We start from the raw sequence: 23,824 nt of genomic DNA on the forward strand, positions 1-23,824 counted from the left end.
GTTAATTTTTAGGGATTCCATCTCACTCTTCATAGCACTAATCCATTCTTCAGAATATTTTGACCTTAATGCTTCTTTATAAGTCTTAGGTTCATTGCACTCAAGGGATTCAAACACATTAAAGGCAAACTCAGACATATTACAATCAATCAAATTGCAATCTCTATATCTTTCAGGTTTCCTAATGGTTCTTTTATTTCTATCCCTAGTGAGTTGATAATCATTCAAATCATGCATGTTATCTATTTCCTGCATATCATGCTCCACCTCATTTGGAATAATCTCATCTTGATTTTCAATAATTATATCATTCAATTTTTCTTCAGGAAATGATTTGGGTTGATTAATAATAGGCTTTTGCTCCACCTCATTTGGAGCATCATTTTCAGGAATAGGAACATGTAAAGGTAAACAAGGAAATTCATTTTCATTAAAGACAACGTCTCTGCTTATCACTACCTTAAACCCCGGTTCACTCTTATTCCAAAGCCTATAACCTTTTACCCCTTCAGGATATCCTAAGAAAACACATTTCTTAGATCTAGGTTCTAACTTATCAATCTTTTGATGCACGTAGCCAGCACTCCCGAAAATTCTCAAATTATTTAAATCAAGAGGTTTGCCCGTGAACACAAATTCAGGGCATTTCCCTCCTAAGGGAACAGAAGGAGACCTATTAATCAAATAGGCTGCAGTACAAACAGCTTCTCCCCAGAACTTCTTGGAGAGCCCAGATGTGGCCAACATAGCCCTCACCCTCTCTAAGAGAGTTCTATTCATCCTTTCAGCAATCTCATTCTGCTGGGGTGTATAGGGAACAGATTTATGCCTTTTAATACCCCAAGTAGTACACAAATCATTCAATTGTTTGTTACAAAACTCAAGACCATTGTCTGTCCTAAGAGTTTTAATTTTCTTTCCCGTTTGGTTTTCAATCATAATTTTCCAGTTTTTAAATTTATCAAAAACTTCAGATTTTTGTTTCATGAGTAAAACCCAAACTTTCCTAGAATAATCATCAATTATGGAAAGAAAATATTGGTTCCCTCCATGCGTAGGCACACTAGAGGGACCCCACACATCAGCATGCAAATATTCAAGTACACTAGTGCACTTAGACTGATTAGGAAAAGAAGAAGTAGGAAAAGTAACCCTATGTTGTTTTCCTAGCACACAAGATTCACAGAAAGGGATGGGGGATATTTTATCACTACCAAAGTGACCTCCTTTATGCAAAATTTCTAATCCTTTATTACTCATGTGACCTAATCTATTATGCCATAAAACAGATTTATCACCTATCACAGAGTTAACAGAATCAAGCACAGGTTCAGCATGACAAATATACAAATTGTTTTGTTTTTCAGCAGTAAAAACAACAAGAGACCCTTTTTGAATTTTCATAACCCCTTTACCCCATTTTCCCTCCAAACCATCATTTTCTAGAGATGCACAAGAAATCAAGTTATAACGTAAATCAGGAACATGCCTAACATCCTTCAAAGTAAACACAGAACCAGAGGAAAACCTAAGGCATACATCACCAGTTCCTAAAACATTGCATTTCTTTTCATTTGCCATTGACACAAAGCCATTCTCTATTTTCTTGTAGTTTGAAAACAAGGTTTTAAAAGGAGTCATATGAAAAGTACAACCAGAGTCTACTAACCAATCTGATTTACACAAAGGATCAGATAACACAGAGTTCAAATATGCATAATCACACAGATTATTAATCATGAAAATCTCACCCATTTTGCCCTCACAGACAGCCATATTAGCATGTTCATTTTGCTGATTTTTCTTAGGCTTAGGACAATCTTTAATAAAGTGACCAGTTTCATGACAATTATAGCATTTTTTAGCTTTAAACCTGGACTTAGATCTACCCCTTCCATTTTTCAAATTTTTTCTTACTTTATTCCCCATTACTAGCATTCTTTTGGTAATTAGACCTATTCTGAGGCCTACCCCTCACATGCATAACCTCACCAGAATTTTTATTTCCCCCAGAATGTTTTAAATCTAATTCCTTACTCTTAAGACCATTGACCACAACATCAAGGGTAACCTCATCTCTACCATATTTAATAGCAGATTTCACATCACTGTATGAGTCAGGAATAGCATTTAGAAGGGCAATAGGAGTATAATCATCTATATGTTTATCACCAGTTAGCTTAATATCTGAAATAAGTTTTGTGAAAACATCTAGGTTCTCCTCAATGTCCTTAGACATATCCAATCTAAATTTGAAAAATTTTTCAAGCAAAAACATTTTACTGGGCAAAGAGGTTTCAGTATAGAGTTCTTCAAGTTTGTCCCAAAGGGTTTTAGCAGATTCTAAAATTCCAACTTTTCTAATCACAGAGTCAGATAAGTTCAAATAAATTGTGGAACAAGCATTTTCGTTCATTTCCGCCCGTTTATTTTCAGTGTCAGAAGTTAAATAAGTCTGATCAACAGCCCTAAACGACTTCTGTTGAATTAAAATGCATTTTATTTTTTGTTTCCAAATGCTAAAATCAGATTTTCCGTTGAACGGAGCCATACCATATTGAATCATACCATATTGATTAGCAGCCGACATTTTTCACACAGAAAAAATCAGATAATGGTATCACAGCAACTAGCACGAGCAAGGGAAAAACAAGAGAAACAAAAAATAAATTTTCCAGCAGCTAGCACGAGCAGAAACACAAACAGGAAAAAATTTCCAGCAACTAGCATGAGCTGTTGAGTTGGGTTTTCAGCTGATATACCTGAGCGAAACCCTAGGAGAGGGTTTCGACCTTACCCACGCCCACGCGGTGGTCCGGCGGCGGTCCGGCGTCTGTCCGACGGTGTCCAGTGGCGGTCCGGCGGTGTCCAGCGGCGATCGGCGGCGGTTTTGAAGCACAGCGACACTAACCTTGCTCTGATACCACTGTTGAGGATCAACGTTGCTGTTTGGCTCAGAAGCCTGCTCAATCAGTCCGATCTTCTTCTCCAGTGCACCACCAAGAACACAAAGGGAGGGAGAAAAGCAACTATTACACAGTCTCTCTCCAGATCTCACAAAGAGGTAAAAGCACAGAGCTTTGAAGGAGCACAGAGCTCAGGTAGGGGAGAGGATCGCAGTGGGTAGAGAAGCACAGCGGGTAGAAGCACAAAGCTCACAGGAGCACAAACTCGCAGAAAGGGGGAGATCGCACACAGCAGAGGGAAGCTCAAGCTCAGATCTTCACCTTACTGCCTCTACTTCCTCTTCATCCCTCTCCCAAGCTACTACCAACCCATTACCCATATATAGGGATGGGGGCAGCCGACAAGGGAGAGGAGCTAGGGAAGAAAACGAAGGAGGGAGCCGACCTAGGGATGAAATCACAGCGGCGGCCATCAAATCCAGAGATCGCGAAGACTTCCAGAGATCGCGAAGACTTAGGAGGAGGTGAGAACCATCGGGTAGGTGAGGGAAAATAGAGGGGCTAGGGCACAAGTGGGGGAGCTGGGCATTTAGTGGAATGGGCCAACTTATTGGGCCAACAAAACAACCAACATTTTGGCTAATCAAAGTTGTATTCATATTAAATCGTTACAGATTAATTTGTTGTTCTATCATTCCATTCTAAAGTTGTGTACATGTGTGCATGGATATGCACTTCTTTTGGTACAAATTGATCAACTTTCCATTCTTTCATTCATTGGACATAAATAACTAGTTTATTTCGCTAAATCTTTTAATTTTTTTGAAGAGTTTTACAATTTTTGGTGCAATTGTTTGATTACAATAATGATTTTCACCCTTAGTGATGTCAATAATAAATACATGATTATTGTCTAGGAAGACCTTTTGGAGCTACAAGATCCAAATCTTGCTTCAAAAATGGAAATGCAGCATCAACGGGCAGTAGAATTTTGGGAAAAGAATTGGGTAAGATGATCATACTTTTGGTTAATTTCCATGCATCATGATGCATCATTTTAACACATGAGCTTCTTCGACCATAAACAGCATTCTGCTGCTCCTCTAAAGATAAAGCGCCTTGCACGTGATCCTGAGAGATTTCTTTGGGCATTAAGTATTGTTCAATCACGTTCTGTTAACATGAAAATGAGGATTGGTGCACTTGTGCAAGATTCAAACGTGCTAGTTCCTTATGCTGGTAATGTTTCTTTCCAGAATTAGATTCAAAGGTATAAGCTATGTACTTGAGAATTTCTATGTTATTAGTTCTAGCAGTGTTGTACATAATTACATTGTTGGGTTTTCTTTGCGGATAAGAACTTTTAACATATTGTCATGCTTCTTTAAAATATTGACTTGCATTTAAATTTTGAGTGAAAAGTTTTATACAAGCTTTTATCCATTGTCAATTCCTGGCTTGCAGTGATATGGACGTCAGACTTTAAGCATTTTTTTCAATAATTCTATATCAAGTTTTGTAAGTTGTCGGGCATTGGTTTCAAGCTTATACTCTATTGTTTGCTTTCTTTTTCACGTACTATTCTTATTTTATTAACTTTTCTCTATAAGAATAGTTTTTTATGCTGATGTTCACAGAATCACATATCTTTTGTGATGATGCTTCTATATAATTTGTCATTCTCAAGTTTTGTAAGATATGCTTCTACTTCATTCTTTGCTTTCTTTTTGATGTACTTTTTTATTTCCGTAAATTTTCTTGATAAGGTTATCTTGTCATGCATATGTTCATTGAATCACTTACTTTTTATGGATGGTCCTTTCTGTATAAATTGTCAAGTTTTCAAACTAAATCTGGATACCCTTTTGCCAGATATGCTGAACCATTCCTTCCAACCAAACTGTTTTCTTCACTGGCGGTTTAAGGACAGAATGCTTGAAGTGATGATTAATGCTGGACAACACGTACGGAAAGGAGAGGAGGTAATGCAATCATTACTTTTTTTAAGGTTATTGATCTTGACCACCTAACATACCTTTTGTGCCCATAGCACCTTTATATACAATTATACACACATTTTAATGTGCAATTAAGCACATCTGCTAGACCAGGAGAACTTAGGGTTCCTAGAACCTTGACTACATATGAAATAAAACATAAACAGAAATTCTGTAGGTACGTGAAAAGTTACAAAAAATGGGGTGAATTCCATAATATGAACTTGATTGTATTCATAGTTAATTGTATTCATAATAAATGTTCAGTTCTTTTTCATTCTTTGGCATTTTTTTTTCCATCTCTTATACCCCTTTTCTTTTCTACCTTTAGGACCTCTTATCATTTCTCTTTTTAATCTGTTTCCTTGAGAAGGATGAAGTTGTGGTAAATGCCTGGTTAGTTAGAAAGATGCAAGTTGAGTCTCAATTGTTTGCCAGGCATAGCATAAGTAACTATGTTACCTATATTAAGAATATGATTGTTGTTTTCTGCAGTGTTTTCTTGTACTTCAGCGATCTCGTTCCTGAGCCTGCTAGAAAAGCATGTATTAAAATGATGCAGTAGGTACTAATGGTCACAAGATCATACATTCTAAATAAGCAATATATGAGCATATGTAATATATGCAATATATGAGCATATGTAATATATGTAATGTCACTTTCTCATGTTATTACTCTCTACAATTAGATTTTCAATAGCATAAGTAACTATGTTACCTATATTAAGGATATGATTGTTCCTTCCTGCAGTGTTTTCTTGTGCTTCAGTTATGTCATACCTGAGCATACTAGAAAAACATGTATTAGAATGATGCTAGGTGCTAATGGTCACAAGATCATACACAATATATATGCAATGTATGAGCATATGTAATGTATGCAATGTCACTTTCTCATGTTATTACTCTCTACAGTTAGATTTTGAGATTTTGAATATCATCTTCCATCCATCACCTCTTGCTGTACATGAAGTATGCAACGTATGCAAAATGCTCTGTGTTACTATTAATAAGTAAAATGTTGAAGAATATCTTCCTCTAATATCCTCCTCACTACAACTACTCAATAAATTAAAATATGGAAGTAAACCCAATAATGAAACTATTGATGGGTTATACCATTCTAGTGATGGATTATAAAGTCAGCAACAAATTTCAAGTTCCCTTTGATTGCAGAAATTTAGATGACATTAAGTTCTACTTTATTACTATCTTCAATTAGATTTTAAATATCATCTTCCATCCGTCTCCTCTTGCTATACATGAAGTATGCAACATATGAAAAATGCTCTGTGTTACTATGAATAAGTAAAATGTTGTAGAATATTTTTGTCTGCTATCCTTCTCACCAACTGCACAATAAATTAAAATATGGGGCAGTAAGACCAAGAATTAAACTATTGATGGGTTATATCATTTCTAGTGATATATAAAGTAAGCTACAAATTTCAAGTTTTCTTTGATTGCAGAAATTTAGATAGACATTAAGATTTACTATAGTAGAAGAAATAAGCTCATTATGTAGGATGTTTACATTGCCAAGAATGTGAGGTGATGATTACAAAATTACTTTTATTGTTATAATAAATCACATGGCAGACTGCCCTGACATAAGTAATGTAACTGCTGGGTCAAGTTATCTTAGCATGCACTTTTGAATGACCATGGTCAGTTGTTGTCCAGCATTCATGCTATAGAGTTAAGAAATGAGGAGGGGAGACCTAAGATAACGTTGTGCTGCATAAAAGCATCCTGCATTTGGAACTGGACATTGCCATTAGTAGCAATTACTGACTGAAGAAGATTTGCTGTCTGATTCCTAATTATTAGGATGAAATGTCATGGTTTGATTATATTTCCCTTGGCAGGGATGCAATTTTTAAATTATTCACCTGATGTCTTTCTCGGTTTGAAGGGAACGTTGAAAATGCAATGTTTATGTTGGAAATTAATAAAGTATCAAAAAATGTTCTGCGCTGAGCAGAGATGGGCTAGTGGCAGCGTGAGGAAAGGTAGGGTGAAAACTGAAAAGCGACTCACTGTGAAAGGGATATGGAGGTTGCATCAACTTGACATAAAAGGAAAGAGCATACTTGAATTATTTTTGTGCTTGTCCAATAGAGACTTTCAACAGTGCACCAGCTTAGAGGAGTGAGATGGTTGTAGTTAGAGTTCTACAACAACAATAACAGAACAAGACAGATTCATGGTTTAAGTTCTAAAAAACAGATATAATGCTTGTTAAAGTCACCAAGGATCTGGCCCTGAATAGATCCCAATGGAAAATTCTGTGGTACCGATGAAACCAAGAATTGTACACCAAGAATTGTACACGGAACATTTGTTATTCTTGTACTTATTTATTAATTAGAATAGATTCAACTTGAGATAAAATGAAAGAGCATGCTTGAATTGTTTTGTGCTCTATAATGAAAGAGCATACTTGAATTGTTTTGTGCTTGTGCAATAGAGGCTTGATGGTGTATCAGCTTAGAGGAGTGAGATAAAATGAAAGAGATATGGAGGTTGCATCAACTTGAGATAAAATGAAAGAGCATACTTGAATTGTTTTGTGCTTGTGCAATAGAAGCTTGATGGTGTACTTGAAGGAAATCGTGCTATGTCTACATGCATAATACACAGCGGAAGACATGTATGTACAAAAAATACTAAGCATGTAGGGAGCATGAAATATTCATATGGATCGTCTAATTAAATCTAACATAATCCTTATTATTAAGTGAGCATACAAGGATCGTCTAATTAAATCTAACATAATCCTTATTATTAAGTGAGCATACAAGGTTTGAAAGTCATACTTTTGTAGCGTGATTCGATAGTAAATCGAACAACCTTTAGCTTGCTCTCTTTGATGCAAAAGGCTCCTCGTAGTGGATTTCCAACTCTTCAAGTAAACCCGAAAGCTATTGGATGCTGCTTGAGACGCGAGGCAAGATATCCACCCCGGGGTTCTTAAAATCCTATTACTTCCTCTTACTCAAAGATTACTAAAGTTTAGTAAGAGGTATAGCTCTCTTTCTTTCTCTTATGGGAATTTAATTTTCATTAGCCTTTCATAAAGAGAGATAACTCATATTTATAGAGTGAAATGTGTTCATGACATGAATGACTCATCCTATGAGTCATGCAATGAATCATGAGTGAAATGTGTTCATGACATGAATGACTCATCCTATGAGTCATGCAATGAATCATCAAATATCAATAATTAATCTAGTGAGTCATGCAATGAATCATCTTATGAATCATTACATTCAAAACCATGTGCTAATTAAACCATGTGCTCAAACCATACCACTAAGTGACTCATCTCATGACTCATTATACATGGTATGTGTATTTCATAAATGAGAATACCAAATCAATATTACTAATACAGTATTTCATAAATACAGTATATAGTATTATTCCAATCTTTAACTAATTAGTCACTATATGACCAAATAAATCAAGAGTTGACCAAAAGTCAACTGTTGACCAAAAAGTTAACTTTATGGAAAAAATACTGGAATTCATTTCCTAAGCACATAGCATTCCGATTTTACCGATATATATAATCATTTATGTGTATCCTGAAAAAATCATATATGCGTATCAATCATACGCATCACTCCATAAATTGTGTTTCATAGGATTCAAGTACGCGCTTGGTGTGACTCTAGGGCCCAACTTAAAAAACTCGGTAGTGGATCATATCCATAAGTACAACAGAGGTGCTAGCTACACATGAAGACCACCCGGGTATAAGTTGTGATAAAGGTCTGCAAGATGCTTATCCAATTTTATCAGGACCACTCAATGATAATACCGTACAGTTCGGTCTCTTCGTCAAACCATGTCAAACTATAGAGCCTAGGGTATGGCAAACTGTCAAACCCTAATAGCTTGATTAGTGTTTATTGATATTAAACTCATAACCTATAAGATCAAACTGACACTCAGTTTATCTTATTCACCTTGGCCAAGGATTTCCAGGCTATAGTTATATCAAACAATCTTACGACATCAATCCCTATACTGGGAGAGACGAATCCCTTCTTGGCATCTCAATATCTACTTATGTCTCGGGATGTACCCAACAAGAACCGTTATGCACAATTCAATAAGAACTGTGGTTAGGTAAAAGTCTAAATACATCTTTACTGACATATAAGATATTGCACTCATGCCTCAGGTCAAGAGACTACTATGTACTATATCACTTGAGAACTTCTATTTGACAGTTAAGTATATTACCAACTAGATGTTCTCGGCGAGTCGTTCAGTCAACTCATTCACTAATGAGTCACCTGTATACTGTATCTTGATGTCTCACATCAATGATCTAAGAGATTGATCATCTCCTTCAAAAGGAGAAATAAAGCATACACTAGTCTAAACCAAAGTGATGATGTCCTATCTCAACACTTCATCAATTAGGAACATTTTAGAATATACGTTACCAACTAATTAGATCTCTTCATTACGATCACTATCCGAAATGTCTGATAGTCTAGTATTTATTCTAAAGACATTATCTGTATTTTTAGAACATCAGATAAATCTGACCAAAATAGCATACTATCATTTTGAACAAGGATGTTATATATATAGGACCTGTTACAATATACAATAATTGCCTGCAGGGCACCTATCTCTAACAGTATCAGCTTAGAGGAGTGAGATGATTGTAGTTAAGAAGTCTACAACAACAATAACAGAACAAGACAGATTCATGGTTGAAGTTCTAAAAAACAGATATAATGCTTGTTAAAGTCACCAAGGATCTGGCCTTGAATAGATCCTAATGGAAAATTCCGTGGTACTGATGACACCAAGAATTGTACACAGGACATTTGTTATTCTTGCACTTCTTGATTAATTAGAATAGATTCATCAAGTAATGAGGTTATTGAGTTTCACGTTAGTCTAGTTTTGAGTTTAGAAATGCTCTCATCTTTTCTTATTGTTTATGTACATTGTCATCTCCATATAGAGAAAAAAAATAAAAGAAACAATGGAAGTATTTAGTATTTTTTCATAATAGATTATCATTGCTTATGTTGGCTTTACCATTGGTTTACAGAGAAGTATTCAGTCTTTTTTTCCTGATAAATTATCAATCATATCCTTGCCACCATGGGTGTACAATGAAATTGTTGATTTCTTGCTTAAAGCATTACCTGCAAATGATATGTTACGACATTTGATTCTTGTAAATGACAGATGACTATCAATTATATGAGTGGAAGGATGAATGACATGTTCATGGAAAGATATGGATTTTCTTCATCAACGGTATTCCTATTTTCTTTCACTTCCAGACCCTTATCTGGTCATATTCACATCTTTAAAGCATATTGATGATTGATCCTTCACGTGTTCCTTTGTTGGTTCTCGCGGTCTTCTACTTGGCTCATGCATTTCATATTTCTATTTGGTTTTGATAATCCTTTTACATTGTTGAGCTATAATAATTTTTGGGTTTCTTTTTTTCGGAAAGTGGTCCTATGTTTTTTTAGTGTGTGGCAGTCATGTATAAGTTCAATTACACTGTATGCAATGTGTGCCAAAGTGGATGTCTCCCGCAATTAAGTGTTCATAACTAAGTAATTCTTTTTTAGCATGTGCATAAGTTAAAGGTTAATTTAGTTTAATTTCACATAACCTCCCCTAAACTTTGAGGGGTTTCTCACATAACCCCCCAAACTTTGTTATCTCGCATAATCCCTAAACAATGTGGTGTCTCAATAACCACCATGAACTTTGAACATTGCTCACCACACCCCTTACATGTGGTTTACAATAAATAAAATTTCCTTGAAGAGAAAAAATGCACAAAATTTAGAAGAGGGGCTACATTGCCTATAAATGGGAAGTCCAAAATTTGAGATTTTTTCCTATCAAGAACATTGTTGTTAATTTGTAAACTACAAAGTAGGTGGGTCCGGTGAGAAAATGTTAAAGTTCAAGGTGGTATCTTGGGACATCTTAAAGTTTAGGTGGGTTAAGTGAGATAAACACACTTTAGAGGGGTTATGCGAAACCAACCCTATGTTGAACTTGTAATGGCCAATAAGCTAGATTTTTCTACACTAAAAGGTAATTTTTGGTAGAGAAATGATATTAAAAATAAACAGTGACGGCTTAGATTTTTGGTCTTTCACATTCTCGAAAAAAGGTGTTGCGAAACATTTACTATTATGGCTTAAATTAAGGTTTTGGAGTATGTTATCTTGTATTTTTGTGGGTCAACCATATTGGTCTACACATTATGATTTTTGTTGCTTAAACTATGGTTACATGGAACCCGATTTGTTCTGGTTTACGGGACATGTACGAGAGCATGATACACCACTCATTAGGAATTGACACAAGGAGCTAGGCTTATATAGGATTCTAGAGAACATGTCACATATTAGGTTCGGTTCTTAAATGTAGGAATCAAGAGTTTTCTAATAGTCAAATTTAAGAAATTTGCTAGTGTATATCAGTAATGGTAAAAGAACCTTGAGAATTATGTTGCAATCAAAGTATGCAATATTTTTTTTGTTATTTATTCTATTGAAAAAGAGTTGTTGTTTGTGAAAATTTTAACTTGTTTGAATTCTAAATCGGGTCACTAGAATTGATAAATTGGGTCGTGTTACACCATGAATCTCGGATCACGGTTCACTATGGCGTCCTACGTTCCCGCCTTCTACGGTTTAACTTTTCAACTTTATGGGCTATTACCATTGTTAGATTCTAACAATAGCTTTATCTAGAAGTTTAGGTCACATGTTTCATTAGAAAGTGTTTAACAAAATATATAGATACAAAATATCGCGCACTCTTCACAAAAATACCTAAATCATCGCCTTTTATGGTTTAAACTTTTCAACTTTATGGGCTATTATTGTTGTTAGATTCTAACAACAGCTTTATAAGTTTAGGTTGCATGTTTCATTATAAAGATTTTAAAAATATATAGATACAAAATATTGCACTCTCTTCATGTAAACACCAAAATCGTATTAAAGGCCACATGGGCAAAATTGGGTCGTGTTCCATTGTGAATCTTGGGTTGCGGTTCGCTGTAGCGTCCCACGTTCCCGACTTCTATGGTTTAAACTTTTCAATTTTGTAGGGCTATTATTGTTGTTAGATTCTAACAATAGCTTTAGTTGGACATTTAGGTCGCAGGTTTCATTAGAAATAGTTCAACAGAACATATAGATACAAAATATTGCACTCCTCACAAAAATACCAAAAGCATACTAAAGGCTACATGGGCAAGATTAGTAGTGAAGTTTGGTAGAGGAGGTCATTAAGCCAGATGAGGGACTACTCACGATTGAATCCTAGCTTTTGGTTGCCTATTGAAGCATCATGTCTTGCAACTTGTCGATCATTGTAGCCATCATGAACATGGTGGCATATGTTGGCATCAGCAAACTGTGCACCTCCTCTGACAGTAAAAACTGTCTAGAGTGTAAAGTTAGCAAGCATGTGAAGAAATGTATGTGATGCAAATCTGGCATTATTTCTAAAAATCCTATTATGCATGAGAAGATAAATCTGACTTTTTACTCCTAGCCCTGCTCCAAGCAGACCAAATATCACATTTAGTCTTAGTAAAAACTTTATTATATTTTGAAACCTTTGAAAATTTCTGCATCCATGGCATTCGGTTATGAATCCATTCCGTTCCCTTGTTCTAAAATTCTCTTCCTTATAATTTTTTGATAATGTTACAGGAGAAAGATACTAGACGTTCTACTGTTTACGTAGTTCTAGTTATTAATAGTAGAAAACAGAATCATTAGTAGTGTTGGTTCCTCAAATGTCATAAAGTCAATATAAGCATTCGAACTGCAGTGCAAATAATAGCAGTATGCATGCATTCATGGATCATTGTAATGAAACAATCCATCTGAAGGAAAATACTACAATAAAAATGTCAGCTCTCTAATAGATACAGAAATTGTACAAGAAATTTATATTTAGCCAAATGGCATTTCTGGTTCAGGAAAGCAGAGATAGGGCCTCCTAAGCCGAAGTACGCTTATCTTCAATTCAAGTTGACATTATTCAATACATACATTTATTTAATCACAAATTTAAATATTTGCCATAGGATTGTGCATTAAACTCATGCTATTTACCTTAAGGAGTTCATCATCGTGTACTAAATTGATCATCAATAGGTGGTAAATCAATGTCTTTCTTTATTGTTGCTTTCCTTTCCTTTTCTTTTTTCAATTTTTTTTAATATTGCAGAATCCTTGGGATGTGATAAACTTCTCAGGCAATGCTCAGATTCACTTGGATTCGTTCTTATCCGCCTTCAACATCTCTGGCCTCCCAGAGGAGTACTATCACAACAGTAAGGCTGCTGAAACTTTCTGCTTTCAAATTTTGAGCTTGTGATGATATCTTTACATGTAAATTTCATAAAACCCCTCTAGGGGGTTTGGGCCCAAAACCCTCTAAACATTATAAATTAAATAGGACTACCATGAACTATCAAGTTATAGAAAACTTCCTCGAACTGTTGGAAATTGTCATAAGCAGCGTTAGCATGAAGGGTAAAATGTTTGGACTACCCTTATCAATATCTATGAAGCATAACCCCAAAAACTCTCGATAAAGGTAAAGCAGTAAATAGGGAAAATTTGTTGAAAACATGTGTGAAGCATGTGATGATTAAAACTCGTGATACTTAAGGGGAAAAGATTTAGAGAGTTTAGGGCGGTTTTGAGTAAAGCTCTCTGGAGTTCAGGGGTTTTTTTTAGTGAAATTTACTGTCTTTATTTAGAATTTTTCTTCCTATATTTCCATTCTTAATTTGGATTCGTCTTTATTTTAGGCCTCTTATCCAGTGAAGAGGACGATAATTTTGTGGATGGAGCAGTTATAGCAGCAGCACGCACCCTACCAACATGGTCCAATAGAGATATGCCTCCAGTACCAAATACTGAAAGGAAAGCGGCAAGAGAGTTGCAGGAAGAATGTCGGCAGATGCTTGCCAAATTTCCTACTACTTCTGATGAAGACCAGAAAATTCTAGGTACCATACCATACACTTTGGTTGCTAGTAATAACATCTTAGAATGCTAAAAAAAATAAGGTCCAATCATTCCAGTCTTCCTTCCCCTATCTTTCTAAACTTATGAAGTGACTTAGTGACTATTTGATGGTCTGGATTGAAAGCATTGATACTTTCTAAATTCTCCATTTCACACGTATTTAGTTGTTTAAGTCATAGATAGTGGTTGATTGCATCGAGTTGGGTCTTCTGTAGAAAAAAATTTCCAAGTGTCGAATACAACTTTTGGCATTGTTGCATCGAGGGTGAGCCTTGGCGCAATGGTAAGGTTGTTACCTTGTGACCTTGTGGTCATGAGTTTAAATCATGGAAATAGCCTCTTCGCATGCGGGGTAAGGCTGTGTACATCTGACCCTTCCCAGAGGCTACAGTGGTGGGAGACTCGTGCAATGGGCTACCCTTTACATGTGTCACGACACCCTGCTTCCCTACATGACTCTCTTTAGAGAGGCCTTTATAGGATATTCCCTCTTTTCTATGCACTGCCTTATGCGCATGCGCTTCTATGTTGAGGCTGTTGCATGTGTGTAAATATTTGTTATTTGTTTTTCAACTGTGTTACTTGTAATGAGTAGCTATTCAAAATTTGATTTACTATCGAACAAAATGAATACAAGCACTTCAGAAAGGGACGATGATAATCTTGATGTGCGAGTACATGCCTGTCCATGTCTGTTTCTGTTTGTATGTGTATGTTGTTAGTTTTGGGAGGGGGAGGTTGGTATTATATCATTCTAGTCAAGAAATTCTCAGATGAGTGTCCTGAGTTGTAGACTAAAACTAGTGCAGTTGTATCGCGGGGAGGTTGGTATTGTATCATTCTACTCAAGAAATTCTCAGATGAGTGTCCTGAGTTGTAGACTAAAACTAATGCAGTTGTATCGCCTGTTATATGATGGTGTAGTCACTTAAATCCCTGAACTTTTAATAATCATTTGTACCTTTTGACATCAAACTTTATTAGCTTTTAGAGGGTACGTTAAGTATTTTGTCAATTAAACTGAGGACAATAGGCAGTTTTCTGTCACATGACTCCCGTGTGACATTTCAACATTACTCGGAAAATATTGTTGTCTGGAGTTGAAGGGGTGTGACTGTGTAAGTGCAAAATAATTAGTTTTAGAGGGTACAATTGATTGCATGCTCATAGTATGTGGATCTATCTGCAATTAGCCTTTAAAATTCAGGGCATGTACGTCCTATGTTTCACTGAGTAGCTATTTTCAGTTTATTGACTTTCTATTTGAAGATAGCGTGATCTCATGATGTCTACACACCGTAATGTGTGATCATTCTTGTTAGTATGGATAGTTCATGGAGTAGATCGTCATGTATTATAAATTCCCAATCCTTTCCAATTTATGATTATAGAATTATTATGTATATGTACTCAGATAATAATCCTGACGCAAGTAGAACGCGAGAAGCTGCCATCAAGTAAGCTTGTTGATCATCATTATTTATCTAATAATTATGTATGATTTCCTGCCCTTCAGCACTTTTTGAACCTCTTCCCTATTTGCAGGTATCGGTTGCACAGAAAGTTGTTCCTAGAAAAGGTCACTCGAGCTTTGGAACTTTATCAGGACAGAATTGTTTTCTAATTGAGCATGTTTATATATTTTCTTAGCTTCAGTAATTCTTTTTAGTAATCTTCAATATATCCATAAATTCATTGATAAGTATTGCCAAGCTGATCTTGAAGCCATTAGTTCAACATTTATGTTCACTATTATAGCGTACATGCTTTGCACGAGAGTGTACTTATTTTGTTTTATGTTTTTTTTATTTTTTTTGTTGGTTGCAAAATAATAAAATTACTTGCATAGTAATATAAATTATGAACAATTACAATTTTGTTTAAGTGAATAAATTATATGATAAAACTATGTATAAGCAATTGTATGATTAATTATTATAGTTTGTATAATTATTATTTATTTATAATTTATTAAAATAATTATCATATATTAAATAAACTATGTATAAAGAACTGTATGATTAATTATTATAGTTTGGATAATTATTATAATTTATTCATAATTTATTAAAATAATTATCATATATTAAATTATTTCTTCTTTTAAATATAATAATTTTATACATGGCATACTTATAACACTATTTAATAACTACATTTTAATTTAATAATTTGTTTATTATACTATTAGTAAATTATATCCATAAATTCATTGATAAGTATTGCCAAGCTGATCTTGAAGCCATTAGTTCAACATTTATGTTCACTATTATAGCGTACATGCTTTGCACGAGAGTGTACTTATTTTGTTTTATGTTTTTTTTATTTTTTTTGTTGGTTGCAAAATAATAAAATTACTTGCATAGTAATATAAATTATGAACAATTACAATTTTGTTTAAGTGAATAAATTATATGATAAAACTATGTATAAGCAATTGTATGATTAATTATTATAGTTTGTATAATTATTATTTATTTATAATTTATTAAAATAATTATCATATATTAAATAAACTATGTATAAAGAACTGTATGATTAATTATTATAGTTTGGATAATTATTATAATTTATTCATAATTTATTAAAATAATTATCATATATTAAATTATTTCTTCTTTTAAATATAATAATTTTATACATGGCATACTTATAACACTATTTAATAACTACATTTTAATTTAATAATTTGTTTATTATACTATTAGTAAATTTACCAAATTGTTTAATTATTAAATTAAAGTATAATTTATTAATTTAAAAAGCACTATTAAGATCATTATACTATTAATATTATTATAATTATAATAAATATAAATTTATTTTTATACTATTATCATACTTTAGAAGGCTAGTAAGATGGAAGGTAATATATAGTCCTCCGTAAGAGGTGAAATCCTAAGGCACAAAGCATAAGCCTAATGATTTTTTATGAAATAACATACTTAAATAATAAATTAAATAATAAATTTTATGTGAAGATAACTTAGGGATAAATTTTAAATTTTCTATGAAATAACATACTTAAATAATAAATTAATAGTGTGAGCGAAGGTTTCAGAAAAGTGAGGAAATGTATAATTAATAAGAGGTGATATATAATTACTAAATGATTAATTACAACAATGACATATTTGAGAATTATCATACCTAAAAGGGTAAAAATGAAAATAAGAAGTTTTGGCAAGACAATCCTCTTTTATATGTAGTATAGATTGATATAAATAATAAAGGAGGACAAATTTTTAAAACAGACCCTTTTGGGTTTTTATTTGCAAAAAAAGACCTATTTCGAAAAAATTTACAAAAACCGACCTGTTTTCAGCCCAGCGCTGAAAACATGTCGGTTTTTGTTAAAATTCTTCCGAAACTTCACGGGTGTTTAACTCCCGTGAAGTTTAATGTATTTTTAAACTTCACGGGAGTTGAACTCCCGTGAAATTTAATTTATTCATAAATCTTCACGGGAGTTCAACTCCCGTGAAGATTTATGCCCAGATACGCCAGCGCTGCTCTTTGTGAAGTTGAGACTGCAACTTCACGGGAGTTCAACTACCGTGAAGTTGCAGGTTCATGCACAGTCTGCTGTGCATGTTTTGTATACGTACCTGTTAACTCATATATATTAACTCATATATACACCAATTTATTTGCAAACAACAATCACAACAATATATACATGATTCAACCATGAATTAAACATGCACGATTATATATATGAACAATAATTGATCTTCAAGAGTTTAGTATTTGAAAATTCAGGAAAGTTACAAATATAACCCAATATAGCTCCCCTCCTTCCACTCCCTCTCTTCCCCCTCCCCCTCGCTCTTCCCCGCCCCTTGGGTTCCTACTGATGAGCCTCAACTATCTTCCATCGGCATGCGAAGTGCCTGCTCCGTCGGCATGCGAAGTACCGACGTCATCATCACGTGGTCGTCGACGTCGAGCGTACGCCTGTCCAAATGAGCGAGACCTATCCTCACGGCCTTCGAACTCGTGGACGTGAGTCTTATGAAACACCTACGCTATGCTCTTCTTGATCCTGCTGATGAGCCCTAACGCCACCTGATCCTGAATCTCAGTCACGTGCGCATCAATATTAGCATCAATGCTATCTAAAACACGGACCTGCGAGGTAAACAATTTATTAAGTACCAACTCAATAAAAAATGTTATAATTTAGCTTAGAAACTTACGTAATCTCTCTCGTTCATCCTACTAGGGATGTAACTATCTGTTGGTGGGCGTGACATGTGTCCAGCTGATGGCTGTGGGTCACGCGTGATCCATCTACGTGTGATACCCCAATACCAATGCATATACGCGGTATAGTCAACAGCTGTGGGCCTCGTATCCTGTATAAAAGAAGAGGACGCATTCTTTTTATTCATCTCTAATCGAGGATTGCTACAAGTGTGGAGTCCATTGTATGTCGTGATTTTGAATTGCCCGCCTACTCTTACACCCGAGCGTGAATTAAGTTTCCACGGACACTTCGCATTGCCGTCGTGGTGTCCACTATTATCTTCAACATCGTCATCTTTGCGATAGAAACAAACCACATTATAGCTTGTAGTATTATTTTTGGTTGGCCTGAACTTCACATTTTTCGCAATGGAATACGTGCGAATAGCATGAATCAATTTCTCCTTACTCTCGTAAAGATCTCCCTTCATGAATGAGAAGTCCACGGCCTGTGTATCAACACCGCTATTAGTGCTAATAGGAACACTTTCCATCATGGAGTTATCAATCCATTCATCTCCTTGAAGTTCATCGGGCGGTGGATCCTCTAAGATGACATACTCATTATTAACATAACATCCGTCGATGTGTTGGTTTTCCCCGTCATCACGATCTATCAAGGTCATGCTATTAATTTATAATCCCTCATCTTCATCATCATTCTCGGATTCGACACTTGCATTATCTTCTTGAATTCCCGTGTTTGTATCGAAAGCATTCGAAGTGCCCACGAACGAAGGATCGCTCATGTATTGTGATTGTGTCCAACAGTCATCTTGTTGAGGAGATAAAAAGCCTACAGAATCAACTTCAGGATCCTCCAACATGCGGGAATACATTCCTTGGGAGTTCAACGATTTGCCCAAATCCCTCTGATGTTTTTCAATGAACAATTCGATCGAACGCTTCTCTTCGTGTAAGGCATGAATGAGACCCATATCGTAGTCACTTGATATTTGAATGCCACTTGTTCTGTTCCCCACAACAGGATAATTGCAAACCACACTGAGGTGATATTCACGTGAGTTAGTTAATGTAAGTTTGTGTAATTCATTAACCAACTCATCGAAAGTACAAGATTTTGTTATGAACAACGGTCTCGTCGCGCATCTTTCATAAACGGGCATATTATTTTCGAGGTAATTAATCTTCCCATCATAAGAACAGAGAATTACGATTTGATCGTTCATCGTTACATCTGAAGAGTGAAAAATTCAAGATCAATATTACACGAAAAGCAAAATAAATATTGATTGTTACTAATTTTAAATATTGATTGTTACTAATTTTTACATTTAGGTAGTAACTCTAATTTCCACATTAATTCATAATTTCACCTCTAAATGCACAAAATTATTTGGTAGTAACTCTAATTTCCACATTAATTCATAATTTCACCTCTAAATGCACAAAATTATTTAATTTTTCTCCACAAAATTCGTAAATAATCCACAATTAAATTCTAAAATCTAATTTATGTCATACATATATGTAGTAACACTATTTTTTTCGCATTTATTGATAATTTCCCCTCTAATTTCACAAAATTATTGATAATTTCCACACTAATTCCACAAATTTTTTTCTTCACAAAATTCGTAAATAATTAACATTTAAATTCTAAAATTTAGATTTTTACATGTAATCACAATCAAATAGTGAGAGTATACAAAAATTAGAGAGTATAATTTTTTTTGGAAGATTTTACCTTTTTTTAAATGAGACTGAGATGCTGAATCTGACAACGCCGGCGATCGCAAAGGATGGCGCGGTCTGGGCGCTGGAGGCCGACGGCGGCGGTCGCGTGCGCTAGGGCGGCGCGGGATTGGCGGGACCTGGAGAGTGCTAGGGTTTATCGGGCTGGGGTCGGACTGGTGTCACGACGTCGTGTTTTATAGGCAGCCAACTCCACGGGAGTTCAACCCTGTGGATGTTTACCAGCGGCATATTCCCAAAGAGCGGCTCTCTGGGAATATTTCCTTGTAACTCCACAGGGAGTTGAACTCCCGTGGAGTTTCATCCACTTCATAAATCTTCACGCGAAGATTTATGAAGAAATTAAACTTCACGGGAGTTCAACTCCCGTGAAGTTTAAAAATACACTAAACTTCACGGGAGTTGAACTCCTGTGAAGTTTCCCAAAATTTTACAAAAACCGACCTGTTTTCAGCGTTGGGCTGAAAACAGGTCGGTTTTTACAATTTTTTTCAAACCCGGTCTTTTTTTGCAAATAAAAACCCAAAAGGGTTGCTTTCGAAAATTTGTCCTAATAAAGGATGGTAAATGGTTAACTTCTTCGATAGTATGAGGATTAGTCATTTGTACCACCTGAACAATTTTTATTAGGACATTATTCCCAAGTTAATTTGAGATGACACGTGGGAATAGTATGATGTTAAATGGAATAGCATGATAATAAATTGCCTTGCCGTTGGGTTTAACTGAAAAAATTACTTAAATGAGACGAGGGGGAACGCCGTCTTCAGAAGGTGTGAGTGCTAAAAAAAAGAGCCATAAAGAAGTTTAGGATCTACATCGTTAGGAAGTTGTTAGGAAGTTATAATCACTGAACCTTATGCTTAGAACTTGAATTAGAAAGCTACTTGTATTGAGACAATGAGAAATACTTTAGTTGCTTATATTAAGCGACTTTACTCATGTAAATTCGTTGATGATTCCATACTGGAGTCACTAGTACAAAAGAGGTCAGCCCCAACGGTTCAAACCGTTGGGGTAGATAGTGACCCCAACGGTTAGAACCGTTGGGGCAAAGAAAAAACCCGTTGGGACAATTTGCGTTGGGGCAAAGTTTGCCCCAACGGTTGTTTTATCAGCACCAACGGTTCAAAAAACATGCACTATTTGTGCACATTATCAACCTATTCATAACAATATTAATCAACCTGTTCATAGCAATATTCCCATGCAATTATACAACCAAAAACATAAATATCATAAAATGAATTCAAGATCCTAACACTACCATACGCAATTATAAGCCAAAACAAAAAAATTACTAAAATGAAATGCGAGTAGTAATTTTTAAACTAATTAAATCACAAACATAAAGAATATCCAAAATACAATGTCTCAAATATCTTAAAAGTGCATGTCACTGCTGACTAAATTGAAGAAAATCAACAAAAGTCTTGCGGACGTCCTCCTCGCCGTAACCCTCCTGCGTTAAGCCCCTTATCAAGCCCCCCAGTCGACTTGTAATATGATTTTGTGTTGAAATATCTTGAGGAGAATGCTGAGCAGCAGAAGTAGAACCATGAGCATCTGGAGAAGGCTGAGCAGAAGCCGAACCCTGAGCACCAGGAGAAGGCTGAGCAGAAGCCGATTGAGTAGCCGAAACAACAGAAGGTGGATGAGCGGTATGATAATCAACCTGTAAAGTATAAGTAATGATATTTAGAGGGCACGTTCAGATGAATCTCACACAAATTTGTAATTTAACCACTTTGACGAATAATCCGACCAAGAGTAATTTAACCACTTTGTGATCTTAGTACCATATGGATCCCCAATGTATAGTCTGAATATTAAAAAACCATAGATCTGTCATCTTGTTGGGTGCAAGGAATCTTGATGCTGAACAGGTAATAGCACAATTGTGATGTCAGTGAAGTTTTTGATGAGAAATGTTGAAGAGATGGGGCCGAAGACTAAGAATAAAATCATTGAAAAGGAGAGCAACTTAGGATTGGAAGCGACTAATATTATAGTGATGCGTCACATATCCAACTTTTATGTGTATTAATGGAGCAGAAAAAGGCTAAAATAAGACATCATAGCCTTACGCCAACCAAGGGATTGAAGTTTTATGATGTTTGTGTGTGTTTCTACATCCTAATATATTATTAGCAAGTATAGTATCGTTTTGAAAGAGAGAACAAAGTCTGCGGGCTTTAAAGTCAATCCATTATTGCTGAAGTACAAAACAAAATAGCAAACTTAAACCATGTTTTCATTTACTTTAATCCAATTGCATCAACGAATATATCAGGTTCTTAGGGACAACAGGCAGCTCATACGCAACTTATTTCTATGGTGAATTGGTTATGTACATCAAAAATGAATTAACGGAGGGCGGAAAACTACTTTTTACCAAAAAAATTACAGTGTTCGATGTCTTTTGGAACCAGATTTCTTGCCCTTTTAAAAGTCAGATATATTACATTATACTTTTAGGATCAGTTTCACTTCCCTTTTGAAGATAATCGTGAGTTTTATATATGATAAACTATCTTGCAATGTGAGAAATAAACTTCTGAAATCAGCTTCCTAAATTAAAAACATTGTTATTATCATGTACTCACGTCAAAATTTATTCCTTTTAATTTAATTTAATTAACCATATATACGTACAAGCTGGGTTAGTTTCCATCTTGGCCTTAAGCTCCGCCATCTCACGAAGCACATCAGGAGGAGTAGCGAAGGTCGGAGTGGAGGAAGTCTTCAAATAAAATCTAGTGACACCGTTACCCAAACCTCTCTCATAACCACCATGATGCCCTCCATGTACATCATCTAAGACTGTGGTCATTGCAGTAGATTTGGGTTCTCGATCGACCCCTAATGCTTTGGCCTTTTCGATCACCCGAGCCTACACCACATAAAGTATTCAAATATTAAGTCGACAATATTATTATAAGCATATTCAAGAAAAAATTTTCAATTAGTCAAAAGCATAACACTTGCACAATAATCTTGAGTTTGGGTGTCGGGATATGTACATGAATATGTATCAGCTCCTGGATCGACTAAAGTCGCATGGCTCTTGAGTTTGGGTGTCGGGATATGTACATGAATATGTATCAGCTCCTGGATCGACTAAAGTCGCATGGGTACCTAAATACTCCTTTAATGCACCTGGATCGACTAAAGTCGCATGGGTACCTAAATACTCCTTTAATGCACTTGAACTGCCACCCGATTCTTCGATGCGAGCTCTCTGTAATTCACCAAAACATAAATTTGTATAAGATATCGTATCATAAATTAATAAATGCATTTTTTAAAACTCTTGAGATTAATTTTACCACTTTCTCTTTTGCCCGAGCCATACTCCTCGAGCCACCCGTATAGGTTGCTCAACCTCGCTTCTTTGACTCCCGATTATCTTTATTTCTTTTTGCCTCCGCCTGCACAAAAATGTAAGATTTAGATTGTGATCCAAAAATAAGCACATGCCAATCATTGAATTATTTGTTAACCATATACCTGCTTCCTATTAGAAGAAAATAACTTGCAGAGGTCGTCCCACCATCTTTTATCGATCCCTTCGAACACCTCTGTCTTGAAAAGATCCTCTCTTTTCTCTTGGGGAGTCTCCAGCCACAGTTCATAACACTCCTTCTTTACCTGATTTCGATTGCCTCGGACTCTCTCCTGCATCTTTATCTTCACGCCTCGATGTATAGCAGGAATATTAAGAGGACAATAACGATCTACAGGCAAAAACTCATAATCTTTCTGCATATTTAACAAAAAAAATACATTAAACACTTTACGTGAATATTGAATAAGATCTTGCTAGTTTTGTAATGACAGAAATAGATTAAAATTGTATTCAAACCTGGGCTTGGAGAAAGAAC

General features: G+C 35.3%; 1 protein-coding gene across 2 annotated transcripts in view; it reads left to right on the forward strand.

The window, feature by feature from the left end:
• LOC109819413 (protein PLASTID TRANSCRIPTIONALLY ACTIVE 14) overlaps positions 1–15,749 on the forward strand; it is a 30,176-nt gene extending 14,427 nt beyond the window's left edge. For both annotated transcript variants that reach the window (XM_020385132.1, XM_020385131.1), the window contains 8 exons: positions 3,824–3,913; positions 3,995–4,145; positions 4,779–4,888; positions 10,132–10,203; positions 13,168–13,273; positions 13,757–13,957; positions 15,391–15,433; positions 15,522–15,749. In XM_020385132.1, the coding sequence (XP_020240721.1) occupies positions 3,824–3,913; positions 3,995–4,145; positions 4,779–4,888; positions 10,132–10,203; positions 13,168–13,273; positions 13,757–13,957; positions 15,391–15,433; positions 15,522–15,600 (852 nt within the window). In that variant the 3' untranslated portion in view covers positions 15,601–15,749. The remainder of the gene's footprint in view (positions 1–3,823; positions 3,914–3,994; positions 4,146–4,778; positions 4,889–10,131; positions 10,204–13,167; positions 13,274–13,756; positions 13,958–15,390; positions 15,434–15,521) is intronic.

The sequence above is a fragment of the Asparagus officinalis genome, chromosome 8 (assembly GCF_001876935.1).
Source record: "Asparagus officinalis chromosome 8, Aspof.V1, whole genome shotgun sequence".
In the NCBI taxonomy this organism is placed as follows: Eukaryota; Viridiplantae; Streptophyta; class Magnoliopsida; order Asparagales; family Asparagaceae; genus Asparagus; species Asparagus officinalis.